This window comes from Gopherus evgoodei, chromosome 3 (assembly GCF_007399415.2).
Source record: "Gopherus evgoodei ecotype Sinaloan lineage chromosome 3, rGopEvg1_v1.p, whole genome shotgun sequence".
Classification (NCBI taxonomy): Eukaryota; Metazoa; Chordata; order Testudines; family Testudinidae; genus Gopherus; species Gopherus evgoodei.
Window position 1 is genome coordinate 68,880,300 of NC_044324.1, and position 21,921 is coordinate 68,902,220.

The 21,921-nt window shown below is 39.6% G+C and overlaps 1 protein-coding gene across 7 annotated transcripts in view; it reads right to left on the minus strand.

Moving 5' to 3' along the window:
• The window catches only part of COL12A1 (collagen type XII alpha 1 chain), a 144,924-nt gene that overhangs the window by 104,164 nt on the left and 18,839 nt on the right, over nt 1–21,921 (minus strand). For 6 of the 7 annotated variants that reach the window (XM_030555772.1, XM_030555776.1, XM_030555771.1 and 3 more), the window contains 12 exons: nt 21,110–21,253; nt 20,466–20,525; nt 18,678–18,941; nt 18,346–18,510; nt 17,728–17,901; nt 16,549–16,839; nt 15,717–16,319; nt 13,749–14,021; nt 10,571–10,843; nt 8,451–8,723; nt 5,905–6,177; nt 3,231–3,503 (listed from right to left, as the gene is read on the minus strand). The exons of the other annotated variant lie outside the window; for it this stretch is intronic. In XM_030555772.1, coding sequence (XP_030411632.1) covers nt 3,231–3,503; nt 5,905–6,177; nt 8,451–8,723; nt 10,571–10,843; nt 13,749–14,021; nt 15,717–16,319; nt 16,549–16,839; nt 17,728–17,901; nt 18,346–18,510; nt 18,678–18,941; nt 20,466–20,525; nt 21,110–21,253 — 3,066 coding nt within the window. The remainder of the gene's footprint in view (nt 1–3,230; nt 3,504–5,904; nt 6,178–8,450; nt 8,724–10,570; nt 10,844–13,748; nt 14,022–15,716; nt 16,320–16,548; nt 16,840–17,727; nt 17,902–18,345; nt 18,511–18,677; nt 18,942–20,465; nt 20,526–21,109; nt 21,254–21,921) is intronic. 7 annotated transcript variants of the gene reach the window in all.

Below are 21,921 nucleotides of genomic sequence, written 5' to 3' on the forward strand. Positions count from 1 at the left end.
TAGATTTTCATCTTCCAAAGCATGAAGAAATAGATTAGGACTAAACGTACCTGTATAGACTGCCTGACCTAGAGAGAAATTTGTTTTCCTTTAAAAACTGCAAACTATTACCTGTTCAAGTTAAGCTATTAAACAGCTTGTGTATAGTATGTTCTTGTTATCTGACAATATGCCTCTAGGCAGAAAAGGAAACTCTTGCCAGGCCTGCTCTTCCCACCCCCTTTCCCAGGGGAAAACAGATTAGAAAAACAGTAGCTCTCAGAAACAGTTGATTGTTAGCTATCGACTGGATTTCCACTCACCACCTTCACTGTGTTCACCATTATATTCCATTTCTGGGGTATGACATGTGGTTTTGGCTGAATTTATGTAACCAAATAAAATGGACATCTCAGTGTGCTGCTGGGGGAAATCTTTCTGCGGGTTTTCTTAAGTCTCGTCTGTATGTCAACTTGTGATTTGTGTTGTGTCACTGGGACAGAGAGCTAGGGAACAGCAGCAGATGTAGCTCTCCAGTCACTGCAACTGTTATTAGTTGCCTGGGAGTAAATCTGACAAAGATAGCTGTGCCTAACTGAGAGATTGGGAATAGGTTGGAGAGAGCTACAAGACTAATTAACACAGTAGCCCAGAACGTAGCAAAGGCACTGGAAGGAAGTGCCAGGGTGGAGAGAGAACCAGAAAGAGGCAGGCTCTCAGAGTCAGTCCCACGAGAGAACTCTGAGGGCAAGATCTCCAACCCCTCCTACCCTTGGTCTAAGGGGCTGAGGGTGATTTGCTGTTGTAGATCAGGTGCTGCACAATGCTTTGAAGATGGTGGGGAAACACTGTAAATAAGCCACATGTGGTGTTTACAAGCAAAGAGTCTCCACGTGGTCTGCATATGCAGAGGAAGAAAGGCGAGAAGGAGCCTCACCCTGTTATAATTACCACAAATAATGAAGAATACTGTTAGTGTTGCATGAAAAACAAGATGACCCTGCTTATGTCCTTCACTGTCACATATCCTGTTTCACTAGCTGAATTCTGTGGTTGGTTTAATTTTCTTTTCCTTTTGACAGTTTCATTTCTGTCACATTTAAAATTCAATACAATTCTATTTAGCTACTGGTAAGGGAAAACTTCTACCAGTCACCTCTGTGAGGTGAACGGAAGCCAAAGCGGTCAGATCCTGTCTGGGAAAGAGGAATGGCTCACCCTCTTGAAACCTACCAGTGCCATCCAACCAGAGCTTTGTGGTGTCAGGCCCATATATTTTAGAGAGAGGATGAGTACGGAGCAACTTCAGCAGCATTCTCATCTCTGGAGCCTGCAGATATCCAGTCAAGGGCTGATGCAGTTTAAGCATTTTTATCCTCCACAAACTTTCCCCTGACAGTTACTCCTCACCAACAGGTGCACTCAGCCAATGGCTAAAAGAGGCTGAAGACTTGTGCTCTAAAAACAGGCCCAGGACTACTGTCAACCTTCTCAGATCTGTATGAATGTGGCATGAAAAAAACCTGCTTTATTCCATGGGCTAAGGAAACCCACCTCCCCAGCCCATCCCCAACAAAACAGTAAGGAAGAAACCAGTGTCCCCTACACAGGAATAACTTTAATAGTATGGAATATGGCCCTCCATTTCTAATTTCTCATCTGCTACATTCTTCCTTCTCTACTGTCTTTGAACAGTTTATAAAACACTGGGCTTCTGGAATGTGTTTATCCTTGGGCTGGATCAGAAAGCTATGCTAACATTTTATATAGCTGAGATTAGTTGGAGTTCTTTGAAAAACTTTGCACCTGAATTCTTTTAGAAGGAGAAAAGATGAGGCCAGTGCAAACCAAGTCCTGGGAAAGATAAAAGGAAAGGGAAGGGAAAACAGGAAGAGATCCAAATGGTAAACAAGGACTACAACTAGCACAGCAACTGAAAGTTTTGGAGGGTTTTTTTATCTCAGGGAGACTCCTAGAAAGGACAAGCCTGTCCCACAAGGCTGAATATACTGTAGAACATTTGGGTGTTGCAATGGGGAGCAAAAGGATGGTTTCGAAAGAATAGGGAAGCGGGATTAGTAAATGCAACAATATATTTTGGAGAAACGGCAAGAAAAAGAAGTTGCCTTAAGTCACCACATCTACACAGCAAATACCTGTGCCTGGCTCAGATCAGCTGACCTGGGCTAGTGAGGCTCAGCTTGCAGGGCTATAAAACCCCTTTGTAAACATTTGAACTTGGGCTGGAGCTCAAATTCTGGTTTCCCATGAGGGGCTGACAATTTTTAGCCCCTCAGCTTGAGACCTTTGAGCCCAACTGAGTTGACCCAGGCGAACAATGGGCCTTTTATTCCAGTGTAGATGTACCCAAAGGGCCCTATTGCCTATTCATTAGAATTCCATGGAGTCACTGGAGAGTTTGGATTTTTCCTTTTGTTTCCTTCCACTATGACTGAACAATAGAAGGAGATACATTTTTAGATTGTTTTATCCATTCTTGTTTCATTAGTTTTACCTTTTCTCAGTTGCCTTATTTATTTTTCTTACTATTTCTCAACCTTCCCTCCACGGATGAAGCATTTTATTTCTCGGTACTGATCAGGTTAAAAAACATACCGGTATTTGAAACACTATTCCAAACATTAAACCCAGATAGCAAAGACTTCATTTATTTTGATGGCGGGTGGGGGGCGCCTTGGGAAGGCACTAATTTCTCCAGGAGTTAAGGTCTGTGCCAGTTTGAATCTCATAGCTTTCATGTCACAATATACTATGGTTCCTTTTCATGCGGCTTTCTCTTATTTGAGAAACTAAGATAAATAAATGGGCACTGCATTTACTGATATTCACATTTATTACAAAATGAGTTCACTATTACACTTTTTACTCTGCCACTGTCATCTTTCAAAGGATGTTGAGCTGAGTAATGAGATTTATTACATTAGACACATTTACTCTTTTCCTTTTGTTCCTGCACTGGCAAAACAGTGATCTTAAAATCTGGACTTGGTCTTTTATATGAAACCACCCTAAGATAAGGCCCGTATATCAATTTGAAATTCTTAAAATCTAAACCACAAGCAGTTTCTTTTTCATATTCTTCTTATCCTTATTCATTTGCATTGCAGTAGTGCACGTAGGCATGATGCATATTTTCACTTCTGTAGAAACTTCAGGAACGTGGTGCAATTTAAAGCACCTAAAATGTAACCAAATAAACGAATGATTATATAATATCTATAAATAATTACCTTCAAGTGTTTCTCCTTGCCCAGGAAGAGCATCCCCTGCTCCAGATGCATACAAGGCAGTCACGGACAGGGTATATCTGATGCCTTGTTCTAAATCTCTCAGCACTGTAGTGGTAGTATCACCCCTTATGGTTACCTCCTTGGCTTCACCTCCGGCCACTGGAGTATACGTTATACGGTACCGCTGTACTTTTCCAGGTGCTGCACTCCAAGATAACTTCATTGTGGATGTTGTAGCATCAGAAACTCTCAAATTTCTTGGACTTCCTCGGGCTATACATGTGAAAAGATATTGAAAGTATATCATGAAACAAGCCTCATTTCTTTCTTTCTTTTCAGATCATTATAAGAGAGATAGTATACATGCTTAAGTGATTTGCTGCATCAGTCCCAGACTGCTCAGCAAACTCCAGGATCCATCCCAGAGTGTTGATCTAAGACCTGAAAGGAATTTTTTAAATACAACTTCACAAGAAGTTATTCCCTACGGTAAATTAGTGTTTTGGAATATTTTTAAAGTATTTTTGAAACTACCATGATATAATACTTAATTTTGATAAAACTCTATTGAACATCCATGATATAGTAAAGCTTTTGGTACCATCATGATAACATGCTCCCTGTCCCATCTCCCATGGTCACACATGTCTGTAAGGATGCAGTCTGTAGACTCTAAGTTCTGACCTCCCACTACAAAGACTCAGAACTAAATCCTGGAATTTGCTGAGCACTCTTGAACTGATCCAGCAAATCATTTAAGCATGTCAATGGACTGCAGTACCAAAGGGCAACAAAAAAAAACCCTGCTTATTTCATGGGGTGGGGGAAGACACCTCCCCATCCCATCCCCAACAGAACAGTTAGGAAGAAACCCATGTCCCCTACACAGGAATAACTTTCATAGTATGGAATATTGCCCTCCATTTCTAATTTCTCATCTGCTAAATTCTTCCTTCTTGACTGTCTTTGAACAGTTTATAAAACACCGGGCCTCTGGAATGTGTTTATCCTTGGGCTGGATCAGATAGCTATGCAAACATTTTATACCGCTGAGATTAGCTGGAGTTCTATGGAAAACTTTGCACCTCAATTTTTTTAGTGAAGAAAAGATTGGACAAGTGCAGACCAAGTCCTGGGAAAGATAAAAGGGAAGGGAAGGGAAAACAGGAAAAGATCCAAATGGTAAACAAGGACTACAAGTACCACAGCAATTGAATGTTTTGGAGGTATTTCTTCCTGAGGGAGACTCCTAGAAAGGACAAGCCTGTCCCACAAGGCTCAACACACTGTAGAACATTTACATGTTGCAATGGGGAGGAAAAGGACGGATGTGAAAGAATAGGGAAGTGGGATTAGTAAATGCAACAATATACTTTGGAGGGACCTCAAGAAAAAGAAGATGTTGCCTTAAGTCACTATGTCTACGCAGCAACCAAACACCCACGGCTGGCCAAGACCACCTGACTTAAGCTAGTGGGCCTCCGGATGCAGGGCTGCAAAGCCCCTTTGTAAACATTTAGGCTCGGGCTGGAGCTCAAATTCTGGGATCCCATGAGGTGGTGACAATTTTAGCCCCACAGCTTGAGACCTGCAAGCCCAACTGAGTTTACCCAGGCCAACAGTGGGTCTTTTATTCCAGTATAGATGTACCCAAAGGGCTCTATTGCCTATTCATTAGAATTCCATGGAATCACGGGAAAGTTTGGATTTTTTCCTTTTGTTTCCATCCATCATGACTAAACAAGAGCAGGAGATACAGTTATAGATTGTTTTATCCGCCCTTGTTTCATTAACTTTACCTTTTCTCAATTGGCTTATTTATTTTTCTTATTATTTCTCAACCTTCCCTCCTTGGACTAACCAGTTTATTTCTTTGTAATGATCACAGGAAAAAACAAATCTGAAACACTTTTCCTAACATTAAACCCAGATAGCAAAGACTTTATTTATTTTGATGGTGGGGTGCCGGACGCAGGGACTGGCATTGATTTATCCAGGAGTTAATGTCTGTGCCAATATTTGCACAAAGCAGATAGACACGCCATCCAAGTATGCCACTAGTTACATTTTCACCTCATTTCAGAAGCTGATGTGACTTATGTAATATTTCAGCTAAATCCTACCATGTTCATCAAATTCATGAGTAACATGACCTAATTTTAAGTGCACTTCTAGTCTTAGCTCCAAAAGATACTTTCATTTATATCTAAAATTGTTGTGCTCTTATTCTCATCTTCTTTACCTGGAGAAGTTTTTTTCTAAATATCTTCAAATTTCCAATTTACTATTTTAAATAAAATACAGTACCGTTCAGTGAGCACCTGCCCGATGCCAATCCACATAGATCTTTATTACATTAGACACATTTATTCTTTTCCTTTTGTTCCTGCACTGGCAAAATAGTGATCTTAAAATCTGGACTTGGTCTTTTATATGAAACCACCCTGAGATAAGGCCCGTATATTTGAATTTGAATTTGAAATTCTTAAAATCTAAACCACAAGCAGTTTCTTTTTCATATTCTTCTTATCCTTATTCATTTGCATTGCAGTAGTGCATGTAGGCATGACGCATATTTTCACTTCTGTAGAAACTTCAGGAACGTGGTGCAATTTAAAGCACCTAAAATGTAACCAAATAAACGAATGATTATATAATATCTATAAATAATTACCTTCAAGTGTTTCTCCTTGCCCAGGAAGAGCATCCCCTGCTCCAGATGCATACAAGGCAGTCACGGACAGGGCATATCTGGTGCCGTGTTCTAAATCTCTCAGCACTGTAGTGGTAGTATCACCCCTTGTGGTTACCTCCTTGGTATCACCTCCAGCCACTGGAGTATACGTTATACGGTACCGCTCTACTTTGCCAGGTGCTGCACTCCAAGATAACTTCATTGTGGATGTTGTAGCATCAGAAACTCTCAGATTTCTTGGACTTCCTCGGGCTATACATGTGAAAAGACATTGAAAGTGTTTTTGAAATTACTACGATAAAATACTTAATTTTGATAAATCACTTTTGAACATTCATGATATAGGAAAGCTTTTAGTACCATCATGATAACGTGCTCCCTTGGGCACACATGTCTGTTACGATGTAGCCTGTGGACTCTAAATTCTCACTTTCTACTACACCAACTTAGGGGTCAATTCTGGAATTTGCTGAGCACTCCTGAACTGCAAATCACTTAAGCTTCTCAATGGGCTCCAGTATGAATGGAGCACACAAAAACACCCATTCATTTATTACGTTAGTGAGATTTATTACATTAGTCATATTTACTCCTTCCCTTTTGTTCCTGCGCTGGCAAAAAAGTGATCTTAAAATCTGGGCTGGGTGCTTTTATATAAAACCACCCTTGAGATAAGTCCCATTTATCAATTTGAATTGCTTAAATTCCAAACCACAACCAGTTTCTTTTTCATATTCCTCTTATCCTTATTCATTTACATTGCAGTGGCGTACAAAAGCCTGACTCAGAATTGAGGCCCTTTGTTGCTAGGTGATATACAAACACAACGGTAATCTAAACTCCTTCTCCCCCTTTTACTTCTGAAATTAAACTTTAATCTTCTGGTGACTATGTAGTTTATATTTTGGTTTCTGCTGTGTATTTCATACTCCTCTCAGTATTTGGAACCTTATCTCACAGCATTTCTGGGAAGTGCCTTGTTTCAGGGCCCTATTTTCATCTGCCTTAAGAGCCCTTCATACTGCTCTCACAGTGTAAAAGGGACCACATGTAAATCAGAAGCAAGCTCTTAACACAGGAGTCCCCAACGCTGTGCCCGCAGGCACCATGGCGCCTGACAGGGCATCTATGTGCGCCCACGTACTGGCCGGCAGAAAAGCATCTGCCGAAATGCTGCAGAAAAGCGGCGTCATGAAGAGGCAGCAGTGCCAAAATGCTGCTGATTTTAAGCAGCTTTTCGGTAGCAATGTCTCTTGACGGTGCCATTTCTCAGCGGATGACTGTCCGCCGGCCACGGTCCTCAGTGGCTCGTCATCCAGCGCCCGCCACCCAGAAAAGGTTGGGGACCACTGCCTTAACATATTCCAGGATGAGATTAACAATTCCTTTTTAGTTTATCTTTTGGTTGTGAACTACATTCATTTGCTGTTATTTTACCTCCTAGGGGAATCAAGATACACCTCTGACCAGCATAGAACATAGCCACGGTTCCTTTCATAGCCTAGTGGCAAAAAGTTGTCCCACACACTGACAAATATTGGATGACAATGAGAATGTTCAGACAGCAAGTAGCAACATATACACCTGGAAAATTCACCACAGCAAGGCAGAGAGACATCATCCTACCGTCCATATAAGGAAACCTATGGCTCCTGCTTATTCCTGCCAGTGTTCTGTTAGCATTCATTTCCAGGCTCTAGCTCTTATTGGTCACAAACAGCTGTATTCCATTCTCCCTCTGCATAGGCTATTTGTTGCTCATTTTATGTGATCTTGGATGTCTTACATTTAGAGTAAATGTCATTTCCAACCAGAGTTTCAATACAGGTTAAGTATCAGAGGGGTAGCCGTGTTAGTCTGGATCTGTAAAAGCAGCAAAGAATCCTGTGGCACCTTATAAACTAATAGACGTTTTGGAGCATGAGCTTTTGTGGGTGAATACCCATGAAAGCTCATGCTCCAAAATGTCTGTTAGTCTATAAGGTGTCATAGGACTCTTTGCTGCTAATTCAGGTTAAAGCTCTGCTCATATTTTCAATCAGACAAGACTTTTTAACACCAAGATAATAAAAATGATCTATCTCCAAATTGTTCCCAAGTTCACAGCCAGCTGTATCCTGTAAGGCAGACACCTATACTGAGGTTGGTTTGGAGGAGCACAGCCCCAGTTGTGCGAGTCACTAAGGCTGACTTAATCCAAAGCTTCCAGGAACCCAGAGGATATATTACCAATGCAACACACTTTTTCAGGAGGCATAGTGGGATCCCCCTGTCCAGTGAACATTCCCCACCCCTTCCTGTCCTCTGGTGGATGCTAGCCTTAGATAGTCCTTGTGCTGTGAGTAGAGGGATGGCAACTGTGCTTGATTTACAAGGATGGTCACGAAGGGAAGAAGGGAGGTTCTTAGACATATTTTTTATTCAGAATTTTACTTCTGTAGAAACTTAAGGAACATGGTGCAATTTAAAGCACCTAAAATGTAACCAAATAAATGAATGATTATATACTATCTAAAAATAATTACCTTCAGGTGTTTCTCCTTGCCCAGAGAGAGCGTCACCTGCTCCAGATGCATACAAGGCAGTCACGGACAGGGCATATCTGGTGCCGTGTTCTAAATCTCTCAGCACTGTAGTTGTAGTATCACCCCTTATGGTTACCTCCTTGGTTTCACCTCCAGCCACTGGAGTATATGTTACAAGGTACCGCTGTACTTTTCCAGGTGCTGCACTCCAAGATAACTTCATTGTGGATGTTGTAGCATCAGAAACTCTCAAATTTCTTGGAGTCCCTAGGACTATACATGTTAAAAGATATTGAAAGCACATCATGAAACAAGCCTAATTTCTTTCTTTCTTTTCAGATCATTATAAGAGAGAGAGCATACACACTTAGGTGATTTGCTGGATCAGTTCCAGACTGCTCAGCAAATTCCAGGATTCAGCCCAGAGGGTTGATCTAAGACCTGAAGGGAATTTTTTAAATATAACTTCACAAGAAGTTATTCCCTGAGGCAAATTAGTGTTTTTGATATTTTTAAGTGTTTTTGAAATTACCATGATGTAATAAACATCCACAATATAGTCCAGCTTTTCGTACCATGATAACTCTTTTTTGCCCATTTCCCATGGACACAGATGTCCATTAGGGTGTAGCCTGTGAACTCTCAGTTCTCACTTTCTACTACAAATACTCAAGACCCAATACTGGAATTTGCTGAGCACTCTGGAACTGATCCATCAAATCACTTGGGCCCCTACGGAATAGGTCCCTATGGAATCAGGTCTAAGACTATCAGTAACAAAAAACAAAACAAAAACAAACAAAAAACAGAAAGAAAAAAACAGAGAGACAAGGAAGAACTATTTGCTTCTGTAAGTCACTATGCACATCTTTTATTGGTATGTATATTATATGGAATAGAAACTACATTAAAATAACTTTCATGTTGATGCACAAAATTTATAAAAACAATGAAAATGTGAGGTAACAGTGCAAAATTATTTTTGTGGTAACCATTTGTGCATAGGCACAGAAGCACATATGGTTCCCAATGGAAAAGTCCAACGACCCTATGAGACACTTTAAGTACCACTCAAAAATACTGTACACAATACAGTAACTCCTCACTTAAAGTTGTCTGGGTTAATGTTGTTTCATTGTTACGTTGCTGATCAATTAGAGAACATGCTCATTTAAAGTTGCGCAATGCTCCCTTATAGCATCATTTGGCAGCGGCCTGCTTTGTCCATTGCTTGTAGGAAGAACAGCCCATTGGAGCTAGCTGGTGGGGGCTCAGAACCAGGGTGGACTGACAGCCCCGCATCAGCTCCCCGCTCCCCTAAGTTCCCTGTGCGGCAGCTGCCTTGCAGGCTACCAGTTGTCAGCAGTTCAGCTGTCCTTCCCCCACTGCCATGTCCTGCTCCTGCCCTCTGCGTTGGAGCTGCTCCTTGGAGCCTCCTGCTTGCTGTGAAGTGAGGGTGAGAGAGGGGTCTAATGTAGGGGTCTCCTCCTTCCCCCTGCTCCTGCCCGCAGTTTCCATTTAGCAATCAAACTTTGGTCTTTATTTTTGTAACATTTTAATGTTGCGTAAACATTAAGAGTCCAATCCAACAGTTATTGAATCAATGTAAAGATTATCGCTAATTTTAATGGATGCTGGATTAGTCCCTAAATAAGCAACCTGCTGAAAGTAGATAAAGATGTGTCACCTACAATGATATTACATGAACAATTTTTAGGCTTATTTTTATATATAGGCTTTTTTAGGCTTATATACTTCGTTTGAGTTTAAACCTTTCAAATTGAAATGTTTTTGTAGCAGACAATTCAGAAGTCTTTTTTTCTTTGCCTGACGTATATGTGGGCATTTTGCCCAAGGCACATCAACACGTTTAGGAGTTACAGATTCAAGACTGTATACAAAAGACGAAATCCAAAGGTTCTTGATTAGAATTTGGGATGTTGTTACATTAAATTGTTTCTCAATTAAACTTGCGTGATTCTAAAACACCCCATTCATCTTGCTGTAACAAGAAAAAAGAGAAAGGAACATCCAAGTTACACATACTGAAAATAAAGAATATATCAACGTGCACAACCTTCTTTTCAAGCCACACTACAAGCCTGTTATTTAATACAAACCTTCTTCAGTTTTTGCATATCCATTCAATGAATTTCCAGGCCCAGACTGATACTCAGGAATAACATAAACTTCATATCTTGTATCGGGAGTCAAGTTCAGTAGCGTAGTTGATCTTTCATTTGCTGGGACAGTTACATGTTTTCTCTCTCTTCCAATCACTGGCCTGTATTCAACCCTATACCTCAGAACATTTCCTGGAGCGGGCGTCCAGCCAACCTTAAAGCTATCAGTAGTTTCATCTGTTATCATTAAGTTTCGAGGAGCCCCTTTAACTGCAAACAAACAAAAATATAATTTGCACACATTTGTCTTCAGAGAACCAACTGCATTACTTCATTCCACTTACCAAGACCAGGGCCTACATTTTCAAAAAGTGACTAGTTATTTTTCTATGCTTCTAATATTGGATGACCAATCTGAGACACCTTATAAGGTCTTGGTGTTTCAGAGAACTGGTACACAGCACTTTCTGAAAATCAGGCCCCTTTAATGCATACCTGCCTCTGACTGCCAGAAGGGGACTAGAAAACAGGGGATGGATCTCTCAGTAAATTGCCTTGTTCTGTTCATTCCCTCCAAAGCATCTGGCGCTGTCCGCAGTCGAAAGACAGGATACTGGCATAGATGGACCATTGGTCTGATGCAGTATGGCCGTTCTTAAGGTTTTATCAAGTCAGGCCACCAAAATTATGAGTTGCTTTTGAAAATTTAGATCCAGAGCTACAACTTAAACTGCACCAATGCTTGCTGATTTATGTAACCACTCAAAGATCTGCCAAAGTAGCTGTTTAAGCCTTCTAATAAAGGTACAGTAGAGCTGAACTCAGTACATTTGTGTATACTCTCAAGCAGTTTCTTAAAACAACAAGTTGCTTAATAAAGGGTTTTTTTGGGGGGAGGGTTTGCACACATTTCACTGATTGTGAGTATTTACTTCTGTGCCATCCTCAATCATGGATAAGTGTCAGATGCACTTGACTGTACATATGCATATACCAGATTTTGAAAAGCCATCTAATGTAGTAACCAGGAAAAATATTGAAAATATTGGAGCTCTATAAGCTAAATGCTCAGCATTTATATGAAATTTTCATTTATTGACTATGTAAAATATTTATGAATTAGGCTGTTCCCCTCAAAAGAGAAAATCACTTGTTATCCTGGAAGATAATAAAAACTAAGGCCTGCTTTTTAACCTAGCCTGCTCCTTGACAAAAATTATGGCTTCAGTTGAGACATTCAGCTGGATTGGATAGATGGAACAGGGCAGAATTTAATCCTTTGCCACATACCTTGGGCCAAATTATATCATCGTTGCCCAGCAGTCAGCGGGAGTTTATTCACATGCATTTGAGGACAACATTTGCTCTTGAGTGTTCACTAATCACATCAAGGTAAACTTCCTCAACAAAGATCATTTGAACATCAGTATACCAGAAATATTGGTCTTGGTTATTAAATTAAAGTTTGAAAGTTGAACAAAAAACACTTCCTTAAAAAACACCTTATTTTTTCAATTGACCATAAATACAGAATAGGATTTAAACTCTGTAGCTGCCAAAAGCCCAAATCAGCTATCAAGAAACCATTTGTTCAACCCAAGCTGCTGGCAACTCACCATGCAGAATTATTGGCATTTACATGGCATTAGTGGCGTCTCAAAAATGGCAGGATTTTATCAGATCAAAATGACAAACATTTTAAAATGCACTATCAGTCACAATATGGAGTGTATTTCTGACATGTCTGAATTTTTTGTTAAAGCTGCTGTTCGCCTAGTTCTTCACATTTCAGCCCTACATTTCTATGATTTATGAACTGTGGATAGTATCAGCCCAGCAGCCATTTGAAGCAGATGATTTCCTAAGGGAGAGTTGCATGTGGTTAAAACATTATGGCCTGTACAGTTACAGTGAGATTGTGTATACCAACACATACAGAATGAAAGTCCAGATCCTCAACTCCCATTCATCTCAAAGTAGGTTAGGTGTCTAAATACATTTGAGGATCTGGGCCAAAATTGTCCAAACAGGATTGTTCCCTCAATCCAAGCCATTTTATAAATAAACACATATTTTAATCAATACTAAGGAAAATACATCAACAGAATAGCTTTTCATGCTATTTCCTTTGTTCATGTAGTTCACCAGAATCTTTTGGAATACAAAGGTCAAAGATTATAGGGTGAACTAGGAATATGGAAAGTAAGAAGTACAGCTTAATAGCCTAGCTATCTTAGATTGAATTGAATAACTAATCATAGAGGTAAAAAAAAATAAATTAACTGTAATGTTACCCCTTAAAATAGGCGTGATCTTGCAGACGGTACTCACAGAAAACTCCCATGGTAGTCTAATATCTATAGTGTCAGGCCCATTAAGTCCTGCTATTAAGGAGTTCCCATCTGGGGAACAGAGTTCTTTATTCTATCCATATAACCTTTTTTTCTATAAACACAAGTTAAAAGACCTAGATGCAGCAAACCACTTAAGTATATGCTTAACTTTAAGCATGTGAATAGTCCTAAGGAATTTGCTGGATCGGAGCCTTAACTAGCGGGTGTTCACATTATACATTTTTTGTTATTTAATTTATTGATACTACCAACTCTACTGGAAAAGGTGCCTCTGAACCTCCAAGAAAATACAGTATCCAGCAAACTTCAAGGAAATAAAACACACTCTTAAATCTAATAGTTGTCCTTTATTGGAATTTTAGACCTAAAGGCCTGGTCTACACTGAGGGGGATCGATCTAAGATAGGCAACTTCAGCTACGAGAATAGCATAGCTGAAACTGACATATCTTAGGTCAACTTACCTCATATCCTCACAGCACAGGGTCGACTGACGCCACTCCCCTGTCAACTCCGCTTCCACCTCTCGCCACGGTGGAGTACAGGAGTTGATGGCAGAGCAATTGGGGATAGATTTATCGCATCTACACTAGACGCGATAAATCAATCCCCAACAGATCGATCACTATCTGCCATCCAAAGGGTAGTGTATACGTACCCTTAGTCAAGGCATTGGGAAACAGTAATTCCCATTCTCATCCCACATACCAGTGCCATCTCTCAGCATTAGCTTGGTATTCCACATACACAAGTTCTATCAATAAAGCAGACTGTTACTTGAATACATAACATATTTCTGGCTGAGCATAATAGGAAAGGTACCTTCTAAAGTCGTTTCTTCCCCATCCAAGGAAGGACCATCACCATCTTCATACTCTGCAATCACACTGACTGAATAGAGAGTTTCAGGGAGTAAATGAGTGAGAACTGAGCTAGTGCTTGAAGCTGGCACTGAAACAAGGAATTCTTCTCCACCAGCAGCTACTTTATATTTAATAAGATAGGACAAAACCTCAGATCCAGCTGGAGACCAATTCACTTTGAAACTGTCAGATGTTACCTCAGAAAATGCCAAATTACGGGCAGGTAAATAACCTGTTTAAAAAAAAGCCACACATTACAATAAAACACTTAAAAACCCCTTTAAAATCACTCAAAAACATTTCCTGTAGTCAGTTGATTTCTTTGATTCAATAAATATTTTCTTGGATATGCATCTATGCTCATTTGTCATTCTCACTCATGAATGCATACAATTCTGTGATGATCTCTGAGTTGTCTTAAACAATATGACAATGAGTAGAAACACCAACTCAATGTTTTCCACCTCAAGTGTCCTAGGTTCAATTAAAAAGTTGTCATTTGTTACTGCCAGCCCTGAAAACTTAAAGTGGAATCTGAGAATCAAACCGAGTTCTTTCTTTCTCATGTTCCCTCAGGGACAACAGTGCATGCTCAATTTACTGGAGCACTAGCACATAAATGAAATTAACAGAATTTCAACACTCTTACAAGAACGGATCCAGAAAGGGGAGTAATGGAAATGGCCTGAGGCACAAACATAAACCTGAAGTCCTCAGATAGTTTTGGCTGGCTTAGCTAGCCTACCAGTGGGGATGTCAAGTGTTTGAGCCCTCCAACATAAAAGTTTCTGAAAGGTTTTCTGAAACAAAGGCTTATTTTTAAAGAGGCTGGGGTTTTCAAATTTTGGGCTTATCCAACTTCAATGTCCCTTTTAAATACAAAAATTGTAAAGGATTGTACAGGATGTAGCAGCAGATGAAAAATTCCTTCACATTTTTGAATGCTGTAAGCCAGGTTAATGTCATGAAGGATTTCTCACTCTTACCCTGAAATTTGTGAAGTTGGTGACTTTCTAAACTCTTTTAAATATAATCGCAGAAGAATTTACAGTGACAATGGCAAGTAATTTTTTACTCATGAGGACATATTTTAGCTTCTATGACTCCTTTGTAAAAGCAAAATCGCTGAAAGTCATCTGAAGTAATTCCATATTTACATCAGTGTAAATCTGGCCCTCCAGCTTTAATGTCATCTTAAACACTTGCAGGGGGGACATATTTCCCAGGTAATTTTCTTCTTTACCATTCATAAAATAATTGTTTTTCCCCAGTGTTTTTAGTAAGTTTAAAATGACCAGTCGAATCTTAAATTACTTTAAATCAGCATTGTTCCATGGAAGCAGGGCTGACGCTTCCATTAGGTGACCCTAGGTGGTCGCCTAGGGCACCAGGATTCAGGGGGAGGCATTTTGTGCGCTCCCCACGGGGCGCACAGGAGCTTCCAGTTCTGCTCCCATCGCGCCGCCGAAGAAGGACTTTCTGCCGACGTGTCGCAGAAAACAGCGGCAGGCAATTGAGCAGCTCAATGACTGCCGCTGTCGCCTGCGGCATTTCAGCAGAGGATCCTTCTTCAGCGGCATGATGGGAGCGGAACCAGAAGCTCCCGCGTGCCCTTTGGGGAGCACACAAAATGCCGCCCCCCGAATTCTGCCTATGGCGCCAGAAAGTCTGGCGCCGCTCCTGCATGGAAACCAATGATGTAATGAAGTGAAGAATCAAGTCCACTTAGCTAATTATTTAGAGTTATTTTATGTTTTGATTGTATCACTTTAGCTAAAAACAGATGAACAGATTGTGCCCTCATTCATACCTGGACATTTTCATTGACAACAAGGGGGTTAAATAAATGTAACTGAGACTCAAATTTGGCTCAGAGTATTTTCATTGATTTTTAAAAAAATTTCTCAAAGTATTGATAATTACTTACTTTTCTTCCTTATAGCAGCCAGTTCCTGCTCAATTCGTAGACAGACAGACTGTGTAAGTTCAAAAGATATTCTTTGGAAAGCATCAAAATCTTCCACTGTGTACACATGGGTTTCAGCAGGGGGTGAAGCAATTGCTTCCAATTCTGTACGTACTGCATCCTTAACACCAACTGCAAATATCTCTACATCTGATTCCCTCAATTTTATGGCTGGCTCTTTAAAGGCATCTGATGATTTTCCATCAGTAATAAGAATCATGACCTTTGGTACATTTGGCCTTGATCCTCTGTTGATAACAAATACTTTCTCCCTCACATAGGTCATCGCTTTGCCTGTGTTTGTAGATCCACCTCTGTAGGGGAAGGTGTGAATAGCCTGAATTATATCTTCAATTTTGTTGTATCTGTTCAAATAAAACTCCGTATAGGGATCCCTGCTGTACTGGACAAGACTTATTTGTACTTTTTGAGGTGAAATCTCAAAGCTTTTAACTAACACTTCCAAAAAGGCTCTTACTTTAACAAAATTGGCGATACCAATGCTGTAGGAGCCATCCACTAAAAGCACAATATCAGCTTTTACATCCACACCACGGGAGCATTCTGTAAAGAGAAAAATTACCAATATAAAAGCCAATAGTCATGGCACTTCTATTGCAGCTTTTCTAGTCAGCTGACTCATCACTTATAAACACTAAACGATGATGGTCTTTGGTTAAACTAATTCCATTAACTAAAACTATGTCTTCCAGTAAGTGAAGGTCTTTTATTAAAAGAGACATTTAGAGGTATGAAAAAGAGCTACAATATCAGAACCATATCGATAACTTACCCACTTGAACTTTGACTGGCTGTGTTTTTTCCATTATTGTAATTGGCTCACTGGCTGCCATTCCTCTCATTGCATATACATTAATCTGATACTCTGTTTCTGGAGAAAGATCTCTTACATTTAAAGCAGTTGTTTGAGGACCAACACTCAGCACATGTTGTTTGGCGCCTGCTATCATTGGAAAGAACTGCACTCTATAGCCTGTTATTTGGCTAGCAGATGGATCCCAAGTGACTCTAATAGATTTTGATGAGATTTGGGTGGCCACTAGGTTTGAGGGAGGCTCCACAGCTGAAAAATTAAAAACAAATCCAAAAAGATCAAATACAATGATAAGCAGATTTTTTTTTCAAAATTGATTTGTTTTTATGACCGACTTTTATGACAGATACAGTTGTATTTGTTCTAATTTTCTCTAGTTATTTAAAAAAAATGTAGATGTAAATAAACTCAGCAGAGTGGTGGGGGACTCCAAATGAGGCAGAAGGTCAGCAACAAAAGCTATGTTCCATATTGCCTCAAAAAAGAGTAAAAGTTACAACGGAAACCTTGTCATTCAAACCAGCAATAAAACTTTCCCTATTTCCCGGAAACATATCAGAAGGCTTGAATTAATAAAGGCACCTGCAGGAAACCACAGAAATAGAGCAGTCTGCTCTGTCGTTGTCTAGAAGTGGAAGATTTTGGAACCTTGAAGAGGCATAGAAGTGCAAGACGACAGCTTGAGCAATATTTGGTTTCAACAGTCTTCAGTCTTTACCCATGGATCCTTGCCAAACCATATCTTCTGCCCCTTAATCCAAGCTGCTTTGCCCTGAATAACCAGTGAGACAATAGGGCATGATTCATGCCCTCCACATGTGGATCTTTTCAAGTGAATTCTCCCCTTTAACACATTTTCCACCATGTGGTCTAAAGTTTTATGTTCTCAGGATTTGATAACTCTAGAGGCAACATAACAATTTTTAGTTATGGACTTCAGTGGGATATTTTAAATCCAGTCACTCATATGTGTTCTAATCCTCTGCTGTTTAAATCTATACAGCTGGAAACATGTCTTCCATATTCTAATGGCAGATTATAAAATGGATGGAACTATCAAAATAAGCATGGAGCATCACATTAAAAACACATATCAGTACATTCCAGTTAACAATAAACTTGTGTCAAATGTCTCACCTTCTTCTCCACTAACCAGTTCACCCAGCTGTTCATCAACACCTGAGCACACTTGCGAGATTATTTCATTCTGTATGTCCACTATTCCATCAAAATTTGCCACATTAAAAACATGCTTCAAGGATGGCTGAGATGCCATTAGTTTCAGTTCTTTTGCATCTGCTGCTTTGATTCCTAAAAGTTATGACAGATGAGACCATATTATGTGTATAACATTTAGATCTTTGTAAGTGTATTTTTAAAGTTTTAAAGCATCTTGAAATAAAGCTGATGCAGGTTAAGCTCTGTAATTACTAACAACCAGGCTACTAAAACTTAATTAAAGCTGTGGGTTAATGCGGTAGACTTTTACTTAATGAGGTCATATGTTAAACTGAGTTTGTTGGTCATATCCTAGTCTCCATCTGGACATGTTACAAAACTACCACACAGTTTGGCACAGCTGGGACTCTCTGCTCAGGAGAGACCAAAGGGTCAGTCTCAGGTACCATGCATCCCTAGCCTGTAAAATGCATGAATCAAGCCAGTGTTATTAGAATGTTAATGCCTCACTTTAATGAGCATTAAATTTACCCACAATATTAAATAGTAACCATAATTAATGAATAACTGATATACCCAAGGAGAAGACTTCAACTCCTACATTGCGAAGCTCTCTTGCAGGAATTTCAACTTCATCTTGAGATTTTCCATCCGTAATGATAATTGCTACTTTAGGAATGCCCTTTCTTGCTCCAGCAGATTCAGTGAATGCATTCCTAATCAGATAATCAATAGCTTCACCTAAAAACAACAAAATGGTCTGTGCTTTTCTTAGGTATGAGTGAACTAGGATTTAAATAGTATTTCAGCTGTAAAATAAAATGCTATACAAACAGATTTCAGGGGAAGTTTTTCCCTCAGCTCTTGCTTTTAGCTTTCATATGCTATCCAAGAGCTAAACTCTGTACCTGTCATTGTATTGCCACCTTTGTAAGGTATTCCTTTAATTGCATTAAGAAGATCATTCCTTCTGAAATATTGATTTAAGTTGAACTCAGTTCTTGTATCAGTACTGTACTGAACAACTCCAATTCGTGTCTTTTCTTCCCCAATGTCAAAAGCTGATACAAGAGTGGCCATGAAGTCCAAAATATATCTGAAGTTACTTCTCCCAACACTCCACGAGCCATCCACAAGAAAAACTAAATCTGTCAGTGCACTGACGGAACACTCTGAAACATATTAAAAACAACACAAATCTCTTAACAGAACAATGAAAGATCACTTATATGTCAATATCGTCAAACACTTTCACTACCCCATACCATAGTCAAAAGCTAGCAGTTTAAAATGAACAATAGAACTCTAACAAGTAGAAGCCAAGCCAAACAGAAATTAAGCAGATTAGAATCCTTATTTGAAATATCTTACTTGCGTTGGACACTGTTCACCTAGCTTTAGTGATATATCTACTTGGAGGATATTCCAGAAACAGAGAACAGTTGAAAGAAATTCATTACAATAATGCTGATAAGCACTGGGGCAGAAACAGTAAACACTGAACAAAACATTCAATGATTTTGGTGGAAAATAACTTCACTAAACCACTAATAAAATATAGTATTAGTAAAATGTGTTAAAATGTGATTTTGGAAGTGACAGACTTGTTTTTGTATGACACATTGATCATCTATGCAAAAAACATACAACTCTGTTTAACTTTTTATAACTTTTATAAATTAGACCTATTATTAATGGGTCTAATTTAAATCAACACCAAATTGCTTGTGGCCAAATGTGCCTTTGCATATGTGCAAACTTTCCACTGATATCCAAAGGAAATCTGCGTATCTGTAGGAAGAATTTGTCCCTGAGGGCCAAATCCTGGGCTTTGGTTCATTTGCAGAACAGGACCTACCAAAGCTGTGCACCCCAACCAGACTTCAAAGCCCCCAAAAGCTATTTATGTGCTAAAGGAGGAAGCCAGCCTTAGAAGTAGCAATGTAACACCAGCTCTTCCCCTGTCCCGGAGTGGTGTCAGTCTCTCTCTACCTAGGAACTAAGGGATGACATTGGAGAGGCACTGAGCATGTGCAGCCTGAGCTCCTGATGGCAAGTTTTGTTTGGAGAACCCAAATGGAGCTGCACACCCTCAACAGGGGCCTTCCAACTGGGAGCTCCAAAATGGAACTGTCCTGCTCAGGCTGGGGTCAAAGAGCACCTTGTCACGCAGTGTTCAGTAGTTACAAAGGGAGACATACAGCTCCTGCAGCAGTGCACACCCCGCAATATACAATGTTGTAGAAGAATTTGATGCTGGGGAAGAATTAATTCTGACACTGCTCTTCTCTCCCTCCCTGACCTTTATCCCAACATGGCAGCAGTACAGGTTTTTTCTGCAACCCTGTGTGTCCTCAGCAGGGAGACATTTATTAAAGGGCTGAGATGTGCTTAGGGCTGCTCAGAGGACGTGAGTTTATTTGCGTGAAATCCCTGGCTCTCAGCTCAGCTTTTCACCTCTTTCCCATAGAGAGCCGGCAGATTTTTAGACCCTCCTCGAGTTTGGTCAGCCCAGCACACACATAGCCAGATTACATGTTAATACAAACTTACTGCTAAACAACATAGGCACAGGATTTGACTTTATCATCTGATCCAAAGCCCTTTGGGAGACTTTGCACTGACTAAAATGGGCTTTGGATCAAACCCTTAGTTACTACTAAAATGTCACATAAGCTGGAAGACAAAAAACGTACTTTTTATGTGACTCTGGTCAGGCTTCTTGTCCTCTGGACCTACTGCAACACCTGTCTGAACTAAACAAACCACAACATAAACAGGATTAGTGGAAGGGAAACAAGAAATTGTCACTTGGCTGTAGGTTACATTTTGTAAAAGTCAAGAAAAACAAGGTGAGAAGGAGATATGTCAACCAGATTTGTAGTGTGCCTCTCTCAGAATGGGAATGAATATGTGCAATTTACAAGTACAATTCCTGGACACTGATTTGACAGCATTAGACTTAGTCCAATACATAAATAATTACAAATTCCTTGCACTCACACTATACCTTCCATCCTGAAGTGTTTTGTGAGAACTAATAATTAACCTTTGCAACACCATGTAAATCAGGTAAATAATATTATCCCCATCTTACAGGTGGGCAAACTGTGGTTAAGTAACATGCTTGTGATTATATGAGAAATCTGTGGCAAAGTCAGAAGCAAAGCATAATGGGAAAAATGCTGTTCATGGGCCACAGATGGACAGGCTATAGGTATGCAATGATGTTTTGTTGGTCACTTGGTACCAAGCCAGAATTTGCTCCTATAACCCAAATATTAAATAGCCACTTAAGTTGCTTTATTCAGCTATGTCTAACTTTTTTATGTGCACTTACTTGTAAGTTGGCCAAAAACAGGTAGACTCTCTTCTCTGTCATCATATGAAGTTATTGTCACAACATATTCTGTATCAGGTGTAAGATCTGATAATATAGTATCAGTAACACTAGGTGCAAGGGTAAATTCTTTAGTAGGTCCATCTGCAATACAACATACAAAGCACATTTAACACAAAGGGTCTAAACCCAGTAATAATAATTATGAGTTTTTCATAATCTGAAAACAGTAGAAAGAGCTATCTGTCCACAGGCTGTAAATAAAATTTTAAAACAGCTGTTTACCTTCCTGAAACACCTAGTTGCAAAGGACATACAAAACTGCTTCCAATAAAGCATTTCATTTACTCATCAATTTTAACACCAATCATGTGTACAATAAAATTAGCTGTCATTCAGAAAATCAGTTTATACAGTGGGTCTGATTCTAACCTCGTATCATATTCTAACCTCATATTCTAACCTCTTTTTACACAGGTATAACTCCAGTGATTGTAGTTGAGTTACAAATTATGTACACGGTATAAATGAGAGGAGATGTGGCCCTAATATTTTAAATTCAGAGAGATGCACACTATTTTCCCTAGAAAAAGCACATGGTTGGTATAAGGTACTTTCATGTTATTTAAGCTATAATATTCTTAATAGAGGACTGTTTTCAATTTTCCAATATGTAAAATCAGGCAGAAGAGACATGTTTCCAAATTGGTATTACCCTGGGCCTGATTCTCAACTGCCTTACACCGCGAGTAGCCACCAACATGTATGGAGAATTAGCATGAGAAATATTGTCACTTGGACTTAGTAGCATT